The sequence below is a fragment of the Zootoca vivipara genome, chromosome 1 (assembly GCF_965207765.1).
Source record: "Zootoca vivipara chromosome 1, rZooViv2.hap1.1, whole genome shotgun sequence".
In the NCBI taxonomy this organism is placed as follows: domain Eukaryota; kingdom Metazoa; phylum Chordata; class Lepidosauria; order Squamata; family Lacertidae; genus Zootoca; species Zootoca vivipara.
Genome location: NC_142582.1, coordinates 115,790,532 through 115,817,054, shown reverse-complemented (window position 1 = coordinate 115,817,054; position 26,523 = coordinate 115,790,532). Strand labels below are relative to the sequence as shown.

Below are 26,523 nucleotides of genomic sequence, written 5' to 3'. Positions count from 1 at the left end.
ATCAATGCACAAGGTGTTTTTGTGGAGTCACGGGAGCGAGAGATCCCATGTAGTGTAGTGGTCAGTGCATTGGACCTGGAGTTGTGAGACTTGGGTTCAAATCCCTACTCAGCCACAGAGCTTACCGGATAGCCATAGGCCAGTCACTCTTCCCTTGTGTCTATTCTACTTTGCAAAGTTGCTCTGAAGATAAAAGGAGAGAGAGCATGTCCACCAGCCTGTCTGTTCATAGGAAAGGTAGGATAATTAATTGCAATCCCTTCATTTGGAAAGCTGAGACTCTGAGGAGTTTTCCTTACCTCTGTACCATTTCTGTATGTGCACCTCTGCACATCTTGTCTGATGTCTTTGCAAGGCTCTCATTCTCTTCTACACATATATAGTAATGTACAGAAGAGACTTCTATGTGACAGTGTGCAGGGCAGTTGCTTTGACTGCAGAAGGCTGTTGGTTTAATCCTTGGCATTGCCACTTAAAGGATCTCAGGTAGCAGCTAGACTGGTGACCGCTGAGACCATATAACATATATTGGCTCCCAGTACGTTACTGAGCACAATTCAAAGTGTTAAGCCCTAAACGGCCTCGGTCCTGTATACCTGAAGGAACATCTCCACCCCCATCGTTCTGCCCGGACACTGAGGTCCAGCGCCGAGGGCCTTCTGGCGGTTCCCTCACTGCAAGAAGCAAAGCTACGGAGAACCAGGCAGAGGGCCTTCTCGGTAGTGGTGCCCGCCCTGTGGAATGCCCTCCCATCAGATGTCAAGGAAATAAACAACTGTCTGACTTTTAGAAGACATCAGAAGGCAGCCCTCTTTAGGGAAGTTTTTAATGTTTGCTGTTTTATCGTGTTTTTAATATTTTGTTGGGAGCTGCCCAGAGTGGCTGGGGAGGTTCAGCCAGATGGGCAGGGTATAAGTAATATATGATGATGATGATGATGATGACAATCCTCACCAGGCATTATTCATGAGCGGGTGGGACCAGAGCCGGTTGAGAATCCTGACCCCCAATGGCAGCTAGTCCCTCCCCCTCATGCCGCCATATATTAGCCCTGCCCCCTGACTAGCTCTGCCCCCCTGATGTCAATGCTTTCAGTGCAAATGTCTCCAGGAAGGGAGACTTCCCATGCGTCAACTTGTGCAATGTGACATCTTCTCCAGGTCATCCAAGGAGACATGACAGAGTGTGCTGTTCAAATCGAAGATCTGGAAAAACTCGCACAGTCCGACCCAGCGCAGATTAATAAAACCAAGCAGCTTTCCTCCAGCTATCAAATACTGAAGAGGTCTTTGGAGGTAAATCGGGTTCTGCTCAATGTTTTGCTTTGTGGCATAGTTTGCATCGCTGCAGCTGTTTCTCTACATGTTCCAGCCAGGCAAAAAACGCTGGCGTGGCTGTGGGAGACTTTCAAGGGCTAGATGGAGGAGACTGAACGGCCTCATTTGGTCCCTTGGCCTAAGGCTGTCCACCACTGCTTTACCTCCCCCACCACCCCACAGTTGCTATTTTCATTTGTGCTAATGCAAATAGTAGTGCCGGGGGGGGGGGCACAGATTTTCATTACAATGGCTGCCTCCAGCCAAGTCCTGTCTGGGCCTCCACACTTTCCGCTGTGGTTTCAGGACAAATGCAAAGCCACAATTAACAGTAAGTGTCATTTGCCCCTTAAAGATCTCATATTTCGCTTCTGGGGAGCCTGATCCTCTATGCATATTTGCTGGCGCTGTGGTTAAACCACAGAGCCTAGGGCTTGCTGATCAGAAGGTCGGCGGTTCGAATCCCTGTGACGGGGTGAGCTCCCGTTGCTTGGTCCCAGCTCCTGCCAACCTAGCAGTTCGAAAGCACGTCAAAATGCAAGTAGATAAATAGGAACCGCTACAGCGGGAAGGTAAACGGCGTTTCCGTGTGCTGCTCTGGTTCGCCAGAAGCGGCTTTGTCATGCTGGCCACATGACCTGGAAGCTATACACCGGCTCCCTCGGCCAATCATGCGAGATGAGCGCGCAACCCCAGAGTCGGTCACGACTGGACCTAATGGTCAGGGGTCCCTTTACCTTTACCTTTAAGTCTAGCTGAATTCAGTGGAAGTTATTTCCACAGCAATCCAGGATGCACTCTCAATAAGATGCAGGTGAAAGACGCCTTTAAAAAACGCAACTTTTTGTTGCTGCTCCTATGAACCTGGAAGTTTCTGTTCAGTGCTGTAAGGCTGCTGATGCGTGGGACATAAAAATCCATCTTTGTGTTTTTCCAAAGCTTTCTTGTCCCCACCACTTCAGGCATCGATCTGGCCTTTATATATTGTTGTGCAGAGAATCTTAGTACAGTACTAGATCATCCACACAGTTATTGCAGGAGGATTATAACCGCTGGAAACAAATAGCGCCGCTACCAGTGAAGTTACATAACGTATCAATTTAGCCTCTTGTGATTTGTTGGTGGGGGAATAAGGTCTACACTCGTTCTCAAAAGAAAAAACAAGCTTGCTGCAATATTTTAGTTTGATGGGCAGCCAAAATCTAAAGGTGGCGATAAAAAATGTAATGCAGAAATTTGGGCTGGGTTTTCAAGAGGGATAAAGTTGCTTGTAAATGTCAAACTCCTCTTTTAGGAAGACTTTTTTTTAAAGCACCACCATGAATGGGAACTCCTGTTTTTGTTTTTGATTTTGCCCTGCATGATGGTTTGGCTGTTTAGGTCTGTGGTTCTGAAGGGGGGGAAAGTGTGCCTTACAGCACAAAAACATATATATTTCTGTGTGCATGGGTGTGTTTATTTATTTAAAATATGTATTATTATTTAATATACAGTATATATTTTCTGGGCTTCATCCTACTTCATCAGAAAAATAAATAAATGTAGGGATGGGCTGAGCAGCAACCAATTTCATTCCATTCTGGTCTCGCTGTCACTTAGCCATAGGCTTGTTCAAACCCATTGTATGCATTTTGTACACATCTTATGCACACTTCTAGCATGAAATACAAACTTTCCAGTGCTTTCACCAGTAAAATGTGCACTTTCTATACACCTTCCACATCTTTTAAGTTCATATTCACCCCCAAAATGCACTGCAGTATCCTGAGACGGGCATAATCCTTCCGGGAGTTGCGTTCTAATCCACAAATACATTTGAGAGCATCAGGCCAGGTTAGGTCCACTGTGAAAAGCGGACCAAGCAGGTTCTCCCTCATCCCTAGGGATACAGTTGCATTGTGTATTTTTATTCCTAGAACACCACCGTGTGGCCAGTTTTAAATATGCAAGGGTTCTTTTAAACATTTGCATACTGGTTAAAAAAGATCTCATTTTACTGCTGATACAGATGTTACTTTGGTCTACCCACATTTTTCATTTATGGAAATGGTTTGCTCACATCGCCAACTTGCAGCGCAATTGTACTCATGTCTAATCTGAAGAAAGTTGAGTTCAATGTGACTTATTGCAATGTGAATGTGTACAGACTGCAAGTAAGGCTCCACCTGTACTATACATTTAAAGTAGTATCACACCACTTTAAGCAGGCATTTTAGCGCAAATTTACCCCAATAAACAAACCTGTGTGCACAAGCATTTTCTCCTAATGCAATGCATTTTTGTATGTTACCTTTTTTTAAATTATAGTTTATTTAAAAATCAATACATCAAACAATGCAAACTGACATCACATATAAAAGCTTTTATACATACACAAAGAAAAACCCCATTCTCCCCCTACACCCTACACCACCCATGTTGACTTCCTGCCATTTCTACTTTCAATAACATCTTCATTTTAATGCACCTTTTCTCCTAAAACCTGCTTTTCCATAAACACTGTTTTGCTGGCAAATTGCGTCGCAACATTTGGATAAGTGTGTATTGTTTTTTAAGGATGGCTCAGCTGTGGTTTTGGTTCTCATATCATTTTAGAAAGTGTTGATTTGATACATGTGGTTTTAAAATCATCAAACCAAATTTCTCCCCCATCTCAAGGAGTGACAATGAAACCTGGAGCTGCGTTCCAGCCCAGGACTGTGCAATATGCAGGGAGGCCTAGGAGATAACTAAAAGGGCCACCAAGACATCTCTGTTGTGACTGATTATTGATGTGGTTCTCCCTGGTGTTCTTTGTAGAACATGACAGCCCAGAGCAAGCACCACGTCCAAGCCCACTGGACATTTAATGACAAATCATCAGATCTCCTGCAGTGGCTGACGGCGACCAAACAGAAGCTGGAGTCCTATCAGGATGGCAATGGAGGGTGGAAAACGAACAACAGGGCTTTGGACTTGGAGGTGAGCAACATTTATTTCCTTGTGATGTCATGACCAAGCTGTGCAGGTGACAAATCCACCTGCACCCACCTGGTGTCCTCCAGGTGTTTCTGACTACAATTCCCAACAGCCCTAGCCAGTATGGCAAATGGTCAGGGGTGGAGAAAATTGTAGTCGATCGACATCTGGAGGGCCACAGGTTCCCTATACCTATCCTTGGCTTAGAACAGGGGTTTCCAAACTAAGGCCCGGGGGCCGGATGTGGCCCAATCGCCTTCTAAATCTGGCCCGCCGATGGTCTGGGAATCAGCATGTTTTTACATGAGTAGAATGTGTCCTTTTATTTAAAATGCATCTCTGGGTTATTTGTGGGGCATAGGAACTTGTTCATTTATTTTTTCAAAATATAGTCTGGCCCCCCACAAGGTCTGAGGGACAGAAGACCGGCCCCCTGCTGACCCCTGGCTTAGAATGAAGGTGAGGAACCTCGGGCACAGGGCCTAATGTGTTCCTCCAAGCTTCTCTGTCTGGCCCTTGGGACTGCCTCCAGATCACATCCCTTCCTCGGTCACACGCTTGCCAAGCCACACTTCTCACCAGCCCTTGTTCTGTGCCCTTCTCAAGTGATAAAGGCTCTTGCTTGCCTGGAGCAGCGTTTCTCAACCACTGTTCCGCGGCACACTACTGTGCCGCGAGACGGTGGCTGCTGTGCCGCAACGTGAGGCAACGAGAAGGGCGATTTGCGGCCGCCAATAGGCAGCGCTGACCCGCCGGAAAGGAAGCCGGCCGGGTCAGTCTGGAGGGCGCGAGGGCGCGAAGGGTGTTCCTCCGTCATCTCCTCGCGCTCGCTCCCTGAGCGAGGCAGCGCTTCATGGCCGAGGCCGCCTCCTCGCGCTCTCCCCGCGCACTCAATGGAGAAGGCAGCGGCGCAGGGCGGCGGGGACTCTGGAGCAGCAGCAGCCCCATCCAGCGGCGGCAGTAACAGTAGCAGCCGCAGCAGCAGCCACCCCACCTCGGCGGGCTCCTCGCCGTCCTCCTCCGCCAGCTGGGGAGGGCTCTTGGGCCGCCAAGGAGCAGCGGCGGCTACACCAGCGGGGAGGCCGGAGGGAGGCGGCGGTGGCGGCAGCAGCAGCAGCCCCAGCTCAGCCGCGGCCAGCCCAGGAGGGAGCGGGGGGCTGGCGGCAGGCAGGACGACGGAGGCGGTGCTCGAGGGCTCTCTCAGCAAGTACACCAACCTCATCCTCCCTATTCCTCAGTCCCCCACCCATTCCCAACCCCCAGGATTTGCCCCGTCTTTTAATGGTGGTGTGCCGTGTGATTTTTTTGACGGAACAAGTGTGCCGTGGCCCAAAAAAGGTTGAGAAACACTGGCCTGGAGGAAAGGGTGGAGAAATGTGAATGTGTGTGCATTCACTTTTGCATGACTTTTGCTGTACAAAACAAAGAATTACATCCATTGACCCACCCCCACCTTTGCCTCTGGCTGGCTTTTCCAACCAACCTTGCACCCCTAAAATGTTGCCCTCAAGGAAACGCAGCTGAAAGGGGTTCCCCATCCCAGGTGCAGATGGATGTGTGGCTGATCTAGCAGGGGGTCCTCTTCTGTTTCCATTTACAAAAGCATCACCTGTGCATAGACTGTTAGCATCCGTCTGTTGGAGAGTTACAGCGTCTGCTGTACCTGTAGAGACTGATTCTGGAGAGCCATGTTTTGTTGCAGCTGGGGCAGATGAAGGCGTCCAGTAATGCTGCTGCAGATGCACCGTGGCATTTCTTCCCTCTGCGCTTCTCTCAGTGGCAATTCCTCCTCTGTTCACTGCTATGGATGCACAGCCTATCTGTCTTTCATGGCACTGCGGTTGTCTGCAAGGATTCCCATATGGTGGGGTTAATGCTGCCAGCCTTCATGCCACATTTGCAGATACCTTTGTAACACAGAGTTGGTCTACCACCAGGCCTAGTGCTGGAAGCCAGCTCCCCATAGAGCACATCCTTGGGAATCCTGCCACCTTTCATTCTGTGGACATGACCAAGCCAGCATAGATGTTGCTGAGACATGCTGGGAATGTGGGCTTGGGAGACCACACCTTTGTTTGAGACTCTTTCCTGCTATGTGATGCCCCAAATCTTCCTGACACATTGCATATGGAAGGCGTGGAGGCATCGCTCCTGGCGGGTGTAAGTCGCCCACGACTCACATAAAGCAGCATGCTCAAGACGCAAGCCTGGTAGACCTTCATCTTGGTGTTGGACATTAGCATCACATACTCCCATACCCTTTTGGAGAGGCAAGCCATTGCCGCAGCTGCCTTGCCAATATGCTTGTCCGGTTCAGCGTTGATGGAGAGATACTTTGGTGGCGTCTACATGATTCTGCGTGTTGTTCCCTGTGCCTTTCAGAGGCTGCAAAGTGAGTTTCCAGACAGAGAGATTCAGTTGCACCTCACTGAAGCCCATGGGCAGCTGGTCGGAGAAAACTCTTCGTTGGAAGGTGCTGAGAACATCCAAGCCAAAGTGAAGAGGCTAAAGGAATCTTTCGAGTCTCTCGAAGGCATGGTGTCAAGGTAGGCGGATAGGCAGCTCTGATGTTTTGCACTCCAAGTTGGCTGGCACAGAGGACGGATGGAGAAAAAGGGCAGGTGAAGCCGTGGTTGCATTGTTAGCTCCCATTTTCTCAACAGTTTGAAAGGTCTGTGTAGCTCGTGGGCTTCCAAGAGGCAGCTGCTTTGGTTATCATGAGAACAGAATGCTGGACCGAATAGGCCTTTTGACTGATCCAGCAAAGCCAGGGCCGGCTCTAGGTATAGTCCCGGTGGCGCGGGGCGGCAGGGCACCGGGTCGGCAGGCGGGAACCATGCTGCGCACTGCGAGGGTGAGGGCGCTGGAGCGATCTCCGCGCCTCAGCGCCAGGGTGCCCGACCTGCTTGAGACTGCCCTGAGCAAGGCTCTTTTTATGCCCTTAGGTAGCATTTCCAGTTTGGGGACTGCCGATCCTCATTTGACAATGTCGCTCAGCCTTGCAAAAAAGCCCACTAAAGTTACTAGCCTGCAAAAGTTGCTGGCTGTGGCAGAGGCTTCCCTCCCCTGCCGGTCAGCTCAGTTTCTTTTCTAGTTGCAGAGGAGCGATGGAGGACTCTGTTCCTCCTCCACCAGCCTGTTCATTCGCCTGCTGGCAGTTCCATGTTGCCCATGGCTCCTCAGCAAGTGCTTAAGTAACAGTTCTGATATAGACATGGCACAGGAAGCAGCAGGCAGAGGGGCTTCCTTTCTGAGGAACTGCTGCATGAAAGCTCCAAAATCCTGCAGCAGTGGTTCTAGTGTGGTCAAACTGTTTATCTAAATGCATCCCACAGTTTATAAAGCTGTATCCTGGTAACAAAGGAACCCAGCAGCGTTTGTGCTCTATGGAAGCCTACAATCAGGAACCAATTCTCCTCCAAAATAGGCCCTTTTTATTTTCCTAAGTAGAAAGTAGAAAGACGTTTCTGTTTTCATAAGGTGCATTTAAAGTACATTTCCCCACCCTCCCACGAATCCTAGGAACTGTAGTTTTCCCCTTACAATTCCCAGGGTTTTTTGGCTCAGGGGAAAGTATGCTTTAAATATATTATGCTTTTACACATGTTGGAAGCCACCCAAAGTGTCTGGGACAGGGCACAGATTTATTATTATTATTATTATTATTATTATTATTAACAGTGCTTTTTTCTGGGGGTACGCAGGGGTACCCCTAAACATACCCCTAATCATTTTGTGAATCTAAGTTTGACCTCCAGTAATTCGATGAGTAGGAAAATGAGAGTACCCCTAAACATTTTTTTATAAAAAAGTAGATTAATAATAATAATAATAATAATACATAGCCATAAACTTAAATGATCTTCCCACACTTAATCCTTTTCTGTGTGTGTGCATGTGTTTCTGCTCCAATATTTAATCACTTAAGCTCCAATAATTAAGCATTAATTTATAGATCTTTCCCAATGCAGCTGAATAATAGCATCTAAGTCTTTATGAATCATTGTGGGGTTCTGGGAATCTGAGCTTTTCCCCCCTTTCCTTTATCCATAACTTTCCTGGCAAGTTGTATGCTTTTCTCTTGTGCCCAGACTTTCCCCCGCCACACACACACACACACACACACACACACACACACACTTTCCAATCTAAGTAGCTCTTTCTTTCCCCACCTGAGCCTGTCAGGTTTCCTCATCAGTTCAGAAACCATCCGTGGATTGTAACCGTTTCCTAATCACAGCTACGAGCGCTCTGCTAGAACAATCCCCCAGAAAGTAACAATCCATTTAAAAAGTGGCCTTAAAATGGCAAGACCATGTCCAGGTAGAATGAATAAAATCCGCTGGCAGGAACTTGTCACGGTATCTTTTACATCTCTGCTTCGTCCCGTGATGCCGCTGTGCTTGTGCTGTTTGGGAGCTGGTGAGAAAGCTTATCCAAGCAAGGTCATCCATGAATCAAGATGAAGGCAGGGATTTAATGCCACAGTCTTCTGGTCGTTCCCAGCGCAAACATTTCTGTGTGCCAGACAGAACGGTTCCCCCCCTCCTCCCCCCGTGCACTCATCTCGGGGTTCTCCTGTCATTCCGGAGTAGATTGGGGGGGGGTTCTAACTACCCCATGCTCCTTCCATCCCTCCTCCTGATCTGACCGCTCCCTCGAGGACACCAGCTCAGGGCTCATGACAATACCGGCCACAGCTCAACACGCTATGAAGTGGACTGCTGCCCATGGAAATCTTTAGTAAGCTTAGCCTTAACGGTTTAGTTTGTGGTCCCAGGATGAATAAGGGAGGCAGTGTGTTTTATAAATGTTACAAGCCTTAGCTTAACTATCTCTTCCTTCCCACCCTTCTTCGGTTTGACCATAGTCTCCTCCAGAAAATCCACGCAAACAGGACAACTGTAGATGCCGGCAAGAAAACAAGCTTTTCAGCCAACATGTCATCCCATGGTTTTGCCATTCGCTCTACAGAAGATCTCAACCACTCCTTGGTAAGAAAAGCATTTTAGTCACCTTTTTGCTATGACTTAAGTTTTGTGCAACAGGGCTAGCAAAGGAACGAGCCTCTGTAGCAATTTCCCAGCTGGGGTCATAAAGGTGAGAACCTGTTTCAGCCAGAGTGTCGTGTTCCCTTGTGTTACCTTGCTTCTCCAGACACTAGGTCAGGGTTTCTCAAACTTGGGTCTCCAGCTGCTGTTGGACTACAATTCCCATCATCCCTGACTGCTAGTCCTGCTAGCTAGGGATGATAGTCCATAATCTGCTGGAGACCCAAGATTGGGAAACCCTGCTATAGTTCTCACCAACTTCTGAGGATGGAAATCAGACTGGCTCAGACTTGCCTTTGTCAGGAAGCGCATTGTAGATTTGTACCTGTGTAAGATGAGGGACGCGGGTGGCGCTGTGGGTTAAACCACAGAGCCTAGGGCTTGCCGATCAGAAGGTCAGCGGTTCGAATCCCCACGACGGGATGAGCTCCCATTGCTCGGACCCAGCTCCTGCCAACCTAGCAGTTTGAAAGCACTTCAAAGTGCGAGTAGATAAATAGGTACCGCTCCGACGGGAAGGTAAACAGTGTTTCTGTGTGCTGCTCTGGTTCTCCAGAAGCAGCTTTGTCATGCTGGCCACATGACCTGGAAACCGTACGCCGGCTCCCTCAGCCAATAATGCAAGATGAGCGCCACAACCCCAGAGTCGGTCATGACTGGACCTAATGGTCAGGGGTCCCTTTACCTTTAGGATGCTAAATCTTTGTTCAGTGTAGGCAATATGAACTGGGCTCTTCTGTCTGTTATTTTTGCTTCGCCCAATTGGTGCTTGGTAGGGAGAACGGTGTGTGTGTGTGTGTGTGTGTGTGTGTGTGTGTGTGTGTGTGTGTGTGTGTTTCACAAACTCAGATCTACCAATAGGCCAAGTGAGCTGGCCACCTCAGAGGACAGATGCTGAGGGATTTGTGAGGGCAGCAGCACCCCAACCCCTACCAAGAAAACCCTCCTGAGCACCTCAGTCATTCACTTGTCTTAAGTGACAATGCTGAGTGTGCCACAAAAGCTGCTCTGCTGCACCCCCTAAGCTGGCCTGTGTGCTCTCAGTTACAGAGGCAGATGCTGTCCGTTTGCCAGTGTGGAATTGATATTTAGCTGCCAGCGCAAAGCTCGTCTCTTTTGCATTGTACTGCAAACATAGGAAGCTGCCTTAAATTGAGTCAGTCCATTGGTCCACCGAGCTCAGTAATGTCCACACTGACCGACAGCAGCTTTCCAGGTTTCAGGTTGAAGTCTTTCCCAACAATACCTGGAGATGCCTGGGATTGAACTTTCTGCAAACAAAGCCGCTGCTCTACCACTGAGCTTTGGCCCTTTCGCCAAGGAGGGAATACGAAGAGGTGGCTTTTCCTGTATGCAGGGGCTTAGCTCCAACACGATGGGTGCTGGAGCTCAAATCTAGTCTCATAAACTCCCACCTTCTGCCTTTTATTCCCAGTCCTAACTGGGACAGGCAGCGGTTACTCAATAGGGGAGGAAATGTACTCTGCAGATGGCAATTGGCACGCTCTTTTTTTATTGCCATTGCTTTACATGTTCCAGGACTGACCCCTGACATTGAAAATAGGTGGCAGGACAGAGTGTGCAGGTGCTGGGTCTGAATGTTGGAGAGAGCCCTGGTTCAAATTAAGTCCTGATTTTGCAGCAGTCCCTTTTTCTTCTTCTTTTTTTTGAAAAAGAGGCCCATGCTGCTTTTTGTTTTAATTCCGAGTGTGTTTTCTGCAGTTTACAACTCTTCGTTCAGCCATCAAACTTTTTAATAGGGAACCTGGGGCCATATTCACAGCGGGTGTAGCTTGTAACACTGACATTCAACCAAACGGCAAACACCTTGGGAACGGAGCCTGTTCTCGGCTCTGAAATCTTTTGAATGTGAAAAGCGCCGCCTTTTCCAGTACTGTAAAAGTCCTTCTTAGCGTCCTCCCTAAACTGGGGATCTGCGTTCATTTCGGAGCGAATGAAGAATGGAATCAAATGGGACCCACACTGTGTTCAGGGAAACATCATTGCAGATCAGAGAACTCCTTCTTGAGCTTTGCGTTCTGCTCCTTGGTGGCAGCTGGTGGGAAATCTTTCTGCCCACCAACAAGCATACGAAGGACAACCTTTTGGCATCTTCCTGCCCCCCTCAGAACCAAATTTCAATCTAACCTAGCAGCAACTTTGGGGCACATTTATAACGGCAGCATTGGGTTACATTGTGGGTTGAGCAGAGAGGTTTAAGATCTTTCTGCCCAGTCCTGTGTCACAATAGGACTAATCCTCAAGAATCAACTGTGGGGGTTTCTCTGTGCATGTGCCCCCCAGAAGGCAATGTGACCCTTGGGCTGAAAAAGGGTTAGTCACTCCTGCTTTAAACTTTTTTTTCCACTCCACCAATCCAGTTTAAAAAATCAAATAGTGCCCCAGCCTAATTATTATTATTTATTATACAGTGGTACCTTGGTTGTCGAATGGCTTGACTCCGGAACAAATCGGCTCCCAAATGCCACAAACCCGAAAGTAGGTGTTCTGGTTTGTGAACATTTTTCGGAAGCTGAACATCCGACACGGCTTCCGCTTGAGTGCAGGAAGCTCCTGCAGCCAATCGGAAGCCGCGCCTTGGTTTTCGAACAGTTTCGGGAGTTCAACGGAGCAGATTAAGTTCGAGAACCAAGGTACCACTGTATTTGTATGCCATCCTTCATCCATATATCTCTGGATGATTTGTGTCATTAAAATACAAGTTTAAAAACACAAAGTCTACCATATATAAATAAAAATGTAAAATACCAAGTTGTGTATGCTCAGCTTGCTCCGAAACTGCTTGACTGAATTAGTTGAAATTTTGACACAATGTTGCAGTCCAATACGGGAGTGTTTGTATAAACTTAGATTGTACAGATGTCACACCTATCACAGGTAAAAACATGCTTTTTTGGATTATTATTTTTTGGAAAAAAACAGAGAAACAGGGACAGGAGAGGTTGCAAAACATTGCCCTCTAGCGGTGACACCACTGGTACTGCAGCTAGAAAACCTTCCCTCTCCAAAGCAGCTCAGCTCAGGTTTGCAGCCTGGGCTGAATGGAGGTGCAGGCTCGCCTCGGTGGGGGGAGGACGGGATCAGGATAGTTCATGGGTCGGGAAGGGGTGGGGGGAGTCACAGGGATAAGCCACAGCAACGCGTGGCTGGGTACTGCTAGTACATAATAAAAGCAAACCAAAACAATAATCTCACACCACCTCCCACAAACACATTTTAAAGGATACAGGATGTTAGTCAGCCAAAGGCCTGGTTGAAGGGAAACATTTTCGCCTGGCACCTAAAGGCGTCTAATGAAGGCACCAGGAGAAACTCCCTGGGAAGAGCATTCCACAAATGGGATGACAGAAGACAAGATAAATGAATGATTTGTTTCATAGCTGACTCTGCTGGGCATGGGATACAACTAATCAATAACTCATGGGCAAAAGTGCATGCTCTTGACTTCTACATTTGTGTCTTTTGCAATTGTTTCTGCAACCCAGGAGAACATGGCCAAAGAGGAAGATACTGATGATCTCCAACTCATTAAGAACTTTGAGCAGTGGCTGCAAGAAGAAAATGCCAAGCTGTCCGAAATTCTCGCCCGGAAACCATCCGGTGGCGAAGAACTTAAAGCAAGACACAGCAAGTTAAAGGTTTGTTCCGCTCCACAATGCTGCATTAATTTTGCATTACTGTATGGTGTGCTTGCATGTGTGCTTGAGAAGACATCCCAATCTGGTCTGTTGCAATGGGACAGGGACATAAGGGATAAGCTGCCTTATGACAAGTCACAGCGTTGGTCCGCCAAGCTCAGCATTGACTGCACTGACCAGATTGTAATCTGCACTCCAGGTTTGCAGGCAAAAGCATCTCCCAGCCCCCACTTGAGATGCCAATAATTGGGCCAGGGACCTCCTTGCATGCACAGCATGTGCTCTACCACTGAGCTGCAATCCTGTCCCCAATTTCCCCAGAGAAGTCTTTCCACATCTTTCAGACTAGCATAATTTTAAAAGTAGTTCAAAGTAGGGTTGTAGAGTTGGAAGGGAACCCAAAGGACATCTAGCCCAATGCTAAAGAATCCCTGACAGAAGACCACCTGGCCTGACTTCCGGTCTGTCGCGGCGGAGAGAAGGACGCAGGGACCTCGCGCGCCGATGTCCCTGGCTTCGCGGAGGGGGGGGAGGTCCGCAGAGCGAGCGGATTCCCCGTAAAAACACCGGGTAGAGAGTCCCGGTGACTCACGCGCCCAGCGGTTGCTCCATTTTTTGCGGATCCCCCGCTGCCCGAGAGCTCAATAGAGCGATCGAGAGCCGGCGGGGTGGAACCGCGGGAGCCATTTTGGGCTATATCTTACCTCCGAGAAGTGAAGCTCCGAGTCCTGACCCGGCAAGCGGCAGATTCTTCCGAACAAATTTAAACTTCCAAAAAGTAAGTGGAATTGCGATCACGGACTTCAAATTCGTTAATTGGAAAAACAGGAGAGACTTTAAAGAAACGGAAGTCGGTCTCTTCCTAATGGAAAATTGGGAGGCGCTTTAAATAATCTTAAGCTGAACGACAAAAGGCATCTGGGACTGTGGACCCGAGAGAAAGAAAGACCTTTTTGAACCCTCTCAACTCCCGAGTCCGGCACCCCTTGAGGTACAGCATTATTAAGGGGGAGAGCGCTTTGACAGCTGTCAAAAGCTGTCAAGCTGTCAAAAGACCGGGTGGATTTATTGCACTGTTATAATCAGTAAAAATTGACTGAAAATGTGGTAGAACTATTTAATATTGGAATTAAGAATGGAGTTGTGATTGAGTTAAAAGACAAAGGAAAAGAACAGCCAAAATGGAGTCGACCGTCTGAGAAAGGAATTTTCCAGCACCTCTTTGTTCTCCACCTCCTGTTTGTCTGCGGTCAGGAGAAATATGAAAACAAAGTACTCTCGAGCCTTCCAGGAGGCTGTGCTAAACTATCTACAAATATGGGAGGATATCTACAAGGAACGGCAGCATCCCAATTTACCAGCAGACGAGGATGAAGTCCAAGTCCAGGATTTAGAGGAAAATTTGATTTTGGAGACTGTGGAGACTGAATCTGGATGTCAGGAGAAACAATTAGATGAAAATCTTAAAGAGGACTTGGACTTTAAAAAATACGTTTGGGATGAAGCAAAGCATGGACCTCAAAAGGAAGAAAATCAAGCAGAGCAAGAAAATGAGAAGCAAAGGAATTTGAGGATTGATGGACTTGAAGATCCTGGAGGGGTTGAAATGTGGGGTGATGTTAGGGAGGAATGGGAAAGACAGGGGCAGGGGGGGCAAGGGCCTGGAGATGGATATGGGAAAGAATGGGTGTGGGGTGAATATTCTAGTTAAAAGACCTTGTTTTTAATTTCTGAGAGACGGTTTTTGAAATTTTGGCCTGTTAACGGAAATGCTGATCCAATTGGGGGAAAAGACTTAGGGAGAGGAGATGGAGTGTAAAAATGAATGGAAAAAGTTGTGCTTTCTGGAGGGAATTATAAGAACGGCTTAGGAAAGAATTTAAGTTAATATAAATTTTTGTAAGTTAAGTTAGGTTTAGGCAGAAAGCTGTCTACTCTCCTTTCCTTACTCTGAGATACTCAGTGGCAGGGGGTGCTCAGTGGGGTGAGGAGGGGATATAATGGAACCTTGGAAATGCTGTGCCCCACAGGTTCCTCTTGTGGCAGGAGGGGGTCTGTGGGAGGGCAGCATGGAAAAGGAGGAGGGTTGAGTTAATATTATAAGAAAAGGATTTTAAACTGAAATAGAAAACCCGCCATAATTTTTAGATTTTGCTTAAGGAAAACCAGGAGGAAGACTATCGAGGAAGTCACAAGTATAAGGTTAAGGTAATAAGAATTGGGGAGTCAAAATTCTCCCCTATTATGTTTGTATTTGTCAATGTATACTTATGAATGAGCTGGGGGAAACCAATCCTCAGAGCTCCTCCACTCCTGTCCTTTCAGTGGCAGGGGGGGGAAGAGGGGGGAGGAGGGAGGGGGGAGGTTAAACCCAACTTACAATGGACCCCTTTGATTCTCAAAGCACACGGGTTTCACTGGTGGCAGAGGTGAACCAGTGGGTGGAGGGAAAACGAAGGGACAGTGTTATATTGTATGTTATATTGTATGTTTGTGTAGTTTGTTTAGTTTTGTTTGTAAAATTAATAAAAATTATTTTAAAAAAAAAGAAGACCACCTGGCCTGTGTTTAAAAACGTCCAATGAAGGTGAGGCCACCATTTTCTGAGGGAGTCCATTCTACTGTCAAGCAGCTCTTACCTTCAGAAAGTTCTTCCTGGCTGCTTCGTCGAAATCTCCTTTCTTATAAGTTGAAGCCATTGGTTCAAGTACTCCACTCTGGAGCAGGAGCAAACAAGCTTGCTCCTTCTTCCATGTTTGAAGATGGCTGTCATATATTCTCTCAGTCTTCCAGGCTAAACATGCCAAACTCCTGCAACCGTTCCTCATAAGGCTTGGTTTCCAGGCCATAGATCACCTCGGTCACCCTCCTCTGCACACATCCCAGCTTGTCAATACAGTCGTACCTCGGAAGTCAAACAGAATCCGTTCCGAAAGTCCATTTGACTTCCAAAACATTCGACTTCCAAAGCGCAGCTTCTGATTGGCTGCAGGAAGCCGTGGAAGCCCCGTCGAATGTTCGACTTCCAAAAGAACGTTCGAAAACAGGAAACTCACTTCCGGTTTTCGATCATTCGGGAGCCGAAACGTTCAACTCCCAAGGTGTTCAGGAGCCGAGGTACGACTGTATCCTTGTCTTAACTGGTGTTTTCTTCCTTTCCTTCTGCCTTGTGACAGCCCTTAAGATTTTTGATACAGTGGAACCTTGGGTTACAAACACCTCGGGTTACAAACACCTCGGGTTACAGACTCTGCTAACCCAGAAGTAGTACCTCGGGTGAAGAACTTTGCCCCAGGATGAGAACAGAAATCGTGCGGCAGCGGCACAGCGGCAGTGGGAGGCCCCATTAGCTAAAGTGGTACCTCAGGTTAAGAAAGGTTTCAGGTTAAGAACGAATTAAGTTCGTAACCAGATGTACCACAGTATCTAAGATATCTCCTCTTAGCCTCCCCCGTATCCAGGCTACACATATCCAACTTTGTCAACCTTTCCTTCTAAAGCTTGCTTTCCAGACCCTTGGAAGAAATATATAAATATAGTTAATATATATTTACGAAATATAAAAGCATGTAAAATAAAACCAGGCAGCTACACAGGAATAAAAAAGGGAAGCGTCACCACTTTGTGACCCGCTTTCCCCTTTGGAAATATTTGTGAAATGCCCCCAAATTCCTGTATGTGTACAGTAATGGTAAAAGGCAGTGTGTTCTCTCATCACCGCTACCACCTCCATCGTTTGCACAACAAAACGGTGCTTTATCTTTCCCCCCCCCCTTTCCCTTCCAGGAGCTTCAGTCTCACGTTCCGGAGGGTCAGCAACATTTTGAAGATCTCCTGCGCCTTCAGCCGATTGTTAAGAACTCCGATGATCTGGAGGAGCTGCGCTACCGATGGATGCTCTACAAGTCAAAACTGAACGATTCCCGCAACTCTTTGGTAGGCCTCTGAGGATAGGTGGATCAGAGATCTTTTTCCATTATCCCATTTAGAATAAGGGTGTTAGGCTTGCGCTGTTCCCCTTCTACCCAGAGGAGCCGTATTGTGCATGGTCATAAACAAAGAAAAGATGTGCAGTTATACTTGGATAGGAAATGGGTATATCAAAGTCTGAAAGTCATATTCACATGTTTTGCGGATTTTTATTATTTGGAGCATTTGTACTCTGCAGCCGAAAAGGCTTCCAATCTTAAAAAAAAGACACCAAAAAACCAGGACAAAGAGGGGAAAGGAAACAGGAAGAGGGAAGAGTGGAAAACAAAACTCAGGCACCAATTCTGAGACAGTTGTTCTTCTAATGACCAGCTGGCACAGTTCAGGGATAGCAAGTGCCTGGTACAGCTGGTCTATTGAGAACGCTAATGGGTTGGGCCCTGCTTCCCATCTCAGATGGAATGACTGCCCCCAAGTGACGGTGGAAGGAGAGGAGGCTCGATGAAACTGATCTGAAATGTGGAATAGCACAGGGTACTAAAGGGAGTCTATGATTATCCTGGGTCCCATGCTGTTGGTGCCCATCAGTTCGATGCATTAGGCAAGGAAAAGTGTACTTGGGTTTGCTTGTTTGTTTGTTTGTTTGTTTGTTTGTAGCTGAGCCATGGCAAATTCAAAGTACTTGAAACTGACACTATGAATCTGAGTCTTTAAAGGTGGGTGTGTTACTAGCTGCCATCAAAAGCAGGACCATCTTCATTTTCTTCCACTGCAGGGGTGGGGATACTCAGCCCCGGGGGCCAAATGCAGCGTTCTATGCCCCTCTCCCTGGCCCTCAAAACTGTCCCCAGCCCAGGCCACACCCACTCCCTGGGTCAACATTCCTTGCCGGGCCTGTTTTACACCCTTGAAAGTTTTTACCTGGTTGGAATAGATGCTTGCCTCTATGGAGGATAGAAAGTGGGGGTGGGCTGGGGAGTGCATGTTAAAAACCTAGCCTGCCGTACAAAGGGAATATTGACATTCATTGCTCCTCCCACTTTGCCGCTGGCTCTGCCCACCACTGGCATGTGGCCCCTGGAAGGTTGCAGAGAATGGAATGCGGCCCTCTGGCTGGAAAAGGTCCCCACCCCACCCCGTCTCTGTTGTAATGGAGGGAGGAAATGTGTGCTTCCATTGCCCTGCACATTTCCCTACCCTGCTGTACTTCATTGGCCGACGCTTGCGATGTTTGGGGAAATGTTGCAACATGCCTTTAGCTATTCTGCATGTCGTTCGGGAAAAGATGGGGCAGGCAGGCCATGCAGCTTCAATCTTTGCTGTTTTGTATGAAGAAAGTGCTCCAAATTTTAAAGGAATTTGCTCTTCTTCATTTCCCCAGTTCTAAATGCAATGATTTTTTTTTTAAAAAAAAAGTGGGGTGAATATGGAGTAATAAGAAAGCTAGGTGGGGGGAAATACATAACAATCAAAAGTTGGCTAAAGGGCAAGAAGTTAGTGTCCAGTGTCCTTACTCTGTGGTAAATGTGTGTAGGAATCCAGCCTCAGTGGTGCGATTTTACTGTGCCATCTCCTGCAAAACTACAATTAGTCAGAAGGTGTCAGTGAAATCATAGTTATTTCTCCTGTAAGCCTAAACCAGACTTTAACTTGCTAGGGAACAAAATCCATTTGGAATTTAAACTGGCCGTGTGCTATGAAGCTCATTAAATAGAAAATCACCTGCTGCTTTAGCTTGTCCAGACGATGAGAAATTTAAAGCAACATTCCCCTCGTGAAATAAACATTGGCTTATAGGTTCCTAGGGGATACCATGGTTTCTTTTCTTAAAACAAAAAACAAAAACCCCAATGCTTTTGTCTTTTTTTAAACAGGCAACAAGCTCTTTGGAGGAGACAGACACATTTAGAAAGGTAAGAGTGTGTTTTTGTTTGTTCACAGAAAAGGAGAGGGAAGGGCATATGTGTGTTTGTGTGTTTTAAAAACATAAAGGTAAAGGGACCCCTGACCATTAGGTCCAGTCGCGAATGATTCTTGGGTTGCAGCACTCATCTCGCTTTATTGGCCGAGGGAGCTGGCGTACAGCTTCTGGGTCATGTGGCCAGCATGTGGCGAACCAGAGCAGCACACGGAAACGCCGTTTATCTTCTACTTGCATTTGATGTGCTTTCGAATTGCTAGGTTGGCAGGAGCTGGGACCGAGCAATGGGAGCTCACCCCGTCACGGGGATTCGAACCGCCGACCTTCCGACTGGCAAGCCCTAGTTGTCCAATAATGAAATACAATATATTTTGTTATGGAGGGCACGGCTGCAGGATTAGAGTCCCCAACATAGAATTATACGACATTGCCAACCAAGTCTGCCACATAATCCTATGCATTCTAGAAGACGAAACAAAACAATGGGTACACCTGGAGAGAGACATAATCAAAAACACCCCCACCATAGCATACCCATTCCTCCCAAACAAACTAAGGAAAATACCCACAACACTAAACAGGTTCACACAGACCATACTTAAAGCATGGAAGGAAGAAGGAGGCAAACTGTCCCCAACCTCAACCCCACTGGCTCACCACCCACTATTCCATCACGCAGCACAAAACTTCCAGGTAAACACCTGGCAAGCCAAAGGCTTATATCGTCTAGCAGACTTCTACAAAACTAACAAAGCCATATTGACAGAAGAAATACAAGACAAATTAAGGGACACCGAAATGCCCTGGCTAACACCACCAGCTAAATGCCTTCCTAAACAACCCAGTAGTAAAATCAGCAGCAACTAGACCCTTGACAACCTTCAAAAACCTCCTCCTAAGAACAAAGGGACACGGCAAGGGGATGGTATGCACAATATACAAAATACTGCTCCAAAATCCCACAAACCCCCTTGACATAATAAACAAAAAAGGGAGGACATAGGCTATGAAATTAACCCTACTTAATGGACTAGAATGTGGTCCAACCCTCCCTTTTAAATCCATCTCAGCTACAAGAAAAGAACTCACCCTGAAACTCACTTACAGATGGTAACTAACACCATGGAAACTAGCACTGATATGCCCAGGAGCCGCACCAAAATACCTCCACAAGCGCATACCTCCACATGTGGTGAGACTGTCCCAAAATCCAACTCTTCTGGACATCAGTTATACAAGACAACTGAACAAGTATTAGAAGTTACCCCAGAACTGGCCCTACTGAACATCTTCCAAGATAATAATGCCCACTCACATTTTAAAGAGCTCATAACCCACCCAGTCTCATCAGCTAGAAGCATCATAGCCAGACATTGGAGAGACCTGTCAAGAGTAAACATGGACCAATGGTATCAAATAGTATGGGAAAACTTACTAGAAAAACTAACCAATAAACTGAAACAGACACAGAGACAAATAGAAGACACCTTCACCCCGCTTTGGTTCCCTTTATCACATACGTAGCCCAACAAGACACCAACAAGAATCCACCAACAGCATGTAAATCAATCTGGCTCATAGCTGCCAAGTTTTCCCTTTTCTCGCGAGGAAGCCTATTCAGCATAAGGGAAAATCCCTTTAAAAAAGGGGATAACTTGGCAGCTATGATCTGGCTAACCTGATCCCAAAACCCACCCTCTCACGCACATAAGCAAATCTCACTGCAGCCAACCAAAGATAGCCAGCCACACCCTAGGCCACCCCCCCAACCTCTTCCCCCCTCTTTTCTTCCCAACCTAATACTGCAGGCAACACTAATGTCTCACTATATATATATATATATATATATATATATATATATATATATATATATATATACACACACACACACACACACACACACACACACACACACACACATATATATATATATACACATATATATACATACAGAACAGCCACTCTCTTTTAGCTCTCCTTGCTTATCTCATTGACCATTAATAAAATTGTAGAGGAAAATATATATAGAGAGAGGAGTGCTTCAAGAACACAGAGAAAGAGTTGCCCTTGGTGAAGTCAAAATAAAAATTAGAGGAAAGTACACTAAAATGTGAAAGTAATTTTTTTAAATGCCAAGCACTTTAAAGCAGTTTTCACTAACCTGGTGCCCTCCAGTTACTTTGGACTATTGTTCAGCCATGATGGCTTTGCTTTGAACCACTCTTGGCTCCTTATGTTGAGGAGCCCTAAATATCTTTTTTCCTAACATGGTTCACCCTTTCCTGGAGGTGTGCATATATGTCCCAGCAGCCCACCCATGAGGTAGATTACACATTCCTGTTTTCCTCGGCCTCCAGTGTGCTCCCACCGCTGACCTGCGAGGTGAAATACACACACTGTTAGCCACAATTGTTGTTGGTGTTGTCATTTAAATTTGTATACCGCCCTTCATCCGTAGATCTCAGGGTGGTTCACAACACGAAATTACGATATAAAAAAACACAAAATACATAATCAAAACAAGAACAAAAACAAACCAAAACTACCCCCCCTCCCACAACACATTTAAAAGGGCATCACATGTCAATCAGCCAAATGCCTGGATGAGGAGGATATATTAAATTGGCAGGGGGTTGGACTGGATGGCCCTTGTGGTCTCTTCCAACTCTATGATTCTAAGCCAGTGGTTTTCAGACCATTTGCCTTCAGGAGAGATCTTCCCCTAGTGGTTTGTCTACTAAGGAGCCACCAAGAATCTGCTACAATGCCCCTACGGTCCATCAGGGAATGTTCTTCCTCTTGCATGGAGCTTGATGGAGCTTCATCCAAGGAATTGACATGATCTATATTACCTGCTTAGCTTCAGCAGTGCTGCAACCTCAGATGCAACCACATCATTCCATGTGGCTGCACACAATCTTTTGGATTCTGGCTATTAGTTGGATGGGGGACTCAAATGTTGGATATTGCCAGCGCCCAGCTAAAGTCGATCGATTCCCATCTCCCTCCCTCAGTAGGAACAGCTCAAGCGGCGGGAATGTTTCTCTTAGCATCCATTATACCCCAGGGGGAAAACATGCTGTATTTAATTCTTGATGGGAACATTGCCAGACGCTGAGACAAAAATACCATTTTCCTCTGTAAGGGATGGTTCGAAAGACCAATCAAGGCCACCACCACCCATTTTAATATTTGCTTATTTTGCTTGTATTTTTAGCTAACCCTATCCCTACTGGCTTATATATGAACATCTATATAGAGCTAGTTAGATGTCATGTGCAGTGCAATCCTGTGCATGTTTTGCTAGAAATAAGTTCCACTGATTCAATTATACTTAGGCAGCATTCACATTTAATGCACTTGTTAGTTTGTTAAATTTCTATACTATCCTTCATCCAAGGATCATAGGGCAGTTTACAATATAAAAACACAAAAAAATGCATAACTCGTATATGTGTTTGCATACATATGTACTACGTAGGGATGCTCAGAAAATTCTCCCCACCCCAATGTACAAGGAGTATGGAATTGCTTTGGTGTTTCTCCAGCTGTCTGCCCTTCTTCCATTTTCAAATATTTTTGGACTGCTGCTCCTCAGGCCCATCTCTCTGCTCACCAACCCCCATTTTAGAAGCTACCAATGCAATGTACTCCATATGCACATTGACAAAATCAGAGTGCAAGGAGGGATTTCACTTAACTGTCATGGCTTCTTCCAAAGAATTCTGGGGCTACCGTTTGTTAGGGGTGCAGAGAGTTGTTAAAAGGCTCCCGTACCTCTGACAGAGCTACAATTCACAGAGTTCCCTGGGAAGAGGAATTGGCTGCTAAACCACTCTGGGAATTGCAGCTCTGGGTGGGGAACAGTGGCCTCTTACAAGCTCTCAGGACCCTTAACAAACCACAGCCCCAAGTGCTTTAAATGTATGTTGTGAATGTGGCCTTACTCACTAGTAAGTGTATGCATGGGCTGCAATAATAAAAGAACCATTTCTTGATCATCCCCGAGCATAAAAACCTCGCTTGAATAAGTAGTGTGCACAGAGAAAAAGATGTCAGATAGAAAACAAACGGTGAATATGCACTAGCATAATTTTATCCATAAACAGAAGACTGGAAGATTAAATTGAGAAAGCTAATGCATTGCGGCCTGTGGTTTCTCCCCCGTAGGCTGACAGTGATGGAATAGCTTATTGCCTCTTCCCATACGATGGAGCATTGTAAAAACAAATATTTAAAAAAATAATGATGATAAATGTTTCTTCAAAGGTTGGCTTCCAAGTTGCTGAAAGTATTGCAGGAGCATATTTAGCGTCAATTGGAAATCAAAGCAGGTTATTTATGGGGTTCAGCAGTTCTTGTCTGGTTTATTTTCTGCAGTGCTCAACCCTAATTAAAGCTCCTTGCTGAGCAAATGATTTGGGTCTCATTGTTTGTACAAACAAAATAATTAGGATTTATTAGATTCATGACTGCCTAATTGGTTCCCTTTGAGATACTGTGGGATGTAATCTCCTGGAGCAGATGGAGAGTCAGGATCTGCAATTGCGTCTCATTTAGAAAGTCACCACTGATCGTCAGACCAAATAAGTTCAGCCAGCCACGAGCGATACTAGTTTACTCACTCCTTCTCTGGAAGGCTCCTGGTTCAGGTCCTCATGTTAAAAACATTGAGTAAAATTCTTCCACTGTTGTAAAACAGAATTTTAGAGTTGGAAGTGACTTTTGAGGTCCTACAGCCTAGTTATTCAATGCTCATTGAAGGAATCTGAACATGAAATCTTGCTGGATGAGACCAAAGCTCGTCAACTCCAACATCCTGTTCTCACAATGGCCAATCAGATCCCGATGGGAAGCCCAATGGATATACTAGGACACCATGCTTCTGATATCAACCGGACATCATTAGAGCTTCCTGGATGAGGCCGTTAGCCCATCTAGTCCAGCATCCTGTTCTCATAGTGGCCAACCAGGTGCTTATGGGAAACCTACAAGCCGGACACTGAGGCTCTTGGTCTCAATTCATGTGGTCCTCAACTTTTGATGAGTGTGGGAAGGAATTCAAAACTGATGGAATCTGGGAAGGAGAAGGAATGGGAATCCTCTGCAATCAAGGAACTCAGGCTTCTGGAAAGAGTGATCTGTCCCTTCCCCATCAGTCTGCTTCATGGAGAGGAAGCACAAGAGCACTCTCCCTTGTGGTTTTCAGCAACTGGTACCCAGAAGCATACTGCCTCCTGCCTCCTACAATAGCCATCAGAGTTTGTAGCCACATGCCATATGCTCCAGGAATTGGTCTAATTCCCGTCTCAAACCATTCAAGTTAGTGGCTATCTATGCCTCTTTGAGAGAGCAAATTCCACAGTTAAGCTATGTAAGGACTTTCTTTTGCCTGCCCTGAATCTTCCAAAGTTCAATTTCACTGGATGTCCATGTGTTCTGAGAGGGGGAAGATTTTCTCTGTTCACCTCCTCCATGCGTAATTTTATACGCCTCTATCACATTTCCCCATCCTTGCCTTTTCTTTGGTATTCAGAATTACAGCACCGCTGATAGATAATGGCACAACCTCTGCTTAAGCATCTCCAGTGAAGGTGTATTTAGGACATCTCCAAACAAAGGCGGTGGATAGGGATATGCTCATTGGCAGAAAAACGGCATTGGGTTCAATCCTTGGCATCACCAGCTTAAAGGAGCTCAGGGAGCAGGGCCCAGACAAACATCTCCTCCAGTCTGAGTTGACAATGAACTCAGGCACACCAAGACTGCATCAACAGGCAGCAGCTGCGAATCATTTAGTTGCATTTCTGTCCTACTGTTTCTCCAAGTAGCTTATTGTGGTGTGCAAGCATCTCCCAGTCCATCATTTTATCCTCCCAGCAACCTGTATGTAAGGCAGGCTATGTTTAGCAACAGCAACAGGCATTTGTTCATCACCGCTCAGGAAGTCAAAATGGATGGAATCTGGGAAGGAGAAGGAATGGGAATCCTCTGCAAACAAGGAACTCGGGTCTCTGGAAAGAGTGACCTGTCACCTGTTTCGTGGGGAGGAAAAGTGTGCGAGAGAAAGAGTGGCAGAAAGAGAGAAATAAAAGAAGGTGGCCACACACTGCCAGCTCTGGCCCAAATATCACCAGCTTAAATTTTACCCTTGGGGGGGGATGCAGCCCTTGGCAGAAGAAATAATTACCTCTTCACAAATGCTTGGATTGCTTGCACAGTTTGGGCATCTCCATTCAAGGTGACGTTCAATATTCCTGGCAGAAATAGTGGGAAAGCAGCGACTGCTGAGAAATACATTGCCAATTTTCACAGGCACTCTCTATCCAGCCCTGGAGGCTTGGGGGGGGGGTTGTTTTTGTTTTTGCTTCTCCTGCCTGTTACCAGAACCATTTTTCATGATATATTTGGAACGGAGTTATATTAATGAACGCTCTACATAATGTGCTAAAGAGCCCACAGCTCCCCAATAACAATCTCGGCAGGAGTCAAAATGCCTCAGGAGGATGAGTCAAGAGCAAATGTGACTGAGGACAGCTAGGCCGCCTGTGCAGCTTGAGTTCAGTCATAGTGACACTTTAAAACATTTTAAATATAATATCCTACACACTGCCTTCGACGCTCGGTGGAATGTTTATCTAAGTTTACTATTCTTTCTTGCCTTGATTTTTACAGAAGTCATACGGTTGCCAACTTTTTTTTTTTTACTAGCTGTGCTCTTGTGAATGGCCTGGCCTGCAGAAATGTAGCAGGCGAAGCTTTACGCCTGGCATGGAGAGGCACCTGCGAGGTTGTGCTAGCCTAGTCACCAGTGAGTGACATTCTGCTGCTCTTCTCCAAGCGTGGAAGAGAGTGGAGAAATCTCCCTCTCTGGCTGATGGCCTCTGAGAGCCTAGCAAGTAGGGCTGCCAATCCAGGACTATAAGACTATTGGTCCATCCAGCCAGAGTATTGGCAAATTCCATTGGTCGTGGCTACCCATGTACACACACATACCCATGCTGGCTGGGAATGGTGGAGGGTAGAGTCCAACAACATATGGCTTCCCAACCCTGGTGTGGACAATAGTGAGCCAGGTGGACCATTGGTCTGCTGTGTTTAACTCAGTAATGTCTGCATTGACTGGCAGCAGCTGTCAAGAGTTTCCAGCTGGGAATATTCCCAGCCCTACCTGGGGATGCCAGGGGTTGATCATCTGCATGGAAGGAGATGCTCTTCCACTGAGCTACGGCCCTAGATAAGGCAAATTAATGGAGGATATGCCTGCCAATGACTACCAGCCACGGTTGCTATGCTCTACCTCCAGTCAGAAGAAGGAGAGCTTCTGAATTTCAGTTTCTGGAAACCACAGGAGGAGAGAGTGTTCTTGTGCTCAGATCCTCCTTGAGGATTTCCCGCAAGAATCTGGTTGGCCGCTGTGGTCATTGGCATGGTCCAAGGGGCTCTTCTTGCACTCTTAAGGCACCTTGGTATAAGGCAGAGGTAGGGAGCCTTTTTTCAGACAGGGGCCACATTCCCTTCTGACAGTGGCAGACTTTTGGCTCTAATATTTCAGCGGGACCCTGTGCGACGCTAAAATCCGGCCTCTCCCCACCTCTCGCACTCCATTCTATAGCATTGTTGTGGTGCCCCCAGTGCATCTGAACCAGTCACCCTACTCTTAAAAAGGTGGCGCTGTGGTCTAAACC

General features: G+C 46.6%; 1 protein-coding gene across 3 annotated transcripts in view; it reads left to right on the top strand.

Annotated features, from left to right (window-relative positions):
* The window catches only part of SYNE3 (spectrin repeat containing nuclear envelope family member 3), a 101,183-nt gene that overhangs the window by 51,833 nt on the left and 22,827 nt on the right, over positions 1–26,523 (top strand). For all 3 annotated transcript variants that reach the window (XM_088673071.1, XM_035106607.3, XM_088673073.1), the window contains exons 12-18: positions 1,161–1,295; positions 4,116–4,277; positions 6,657–6,820; positions 9,145–9,268; positions 12,832–12,984; positions 16,771–16,920; positions 18,789–18,827. In XM_088673071.1, the coding sequence (XP_088529197.1) occupies positions 1,161–1,295; positions 4,116–4,277; positions 6,657–6,820; positions 9,145–9,268; positions 12,832–12,984; positions 16,771–16,920; positions 18,789–18,827 (927 nt within the window). The remainder of the gene's footprint in view (positions 1–1,160; positions 1,296–4,115; positions 4,278–6,656; positions 6,821–9,144; positions 9,269–12,831; positions 12,985–16,770; positions 16,921–18,788; positions 18,828–26,523) is intronic.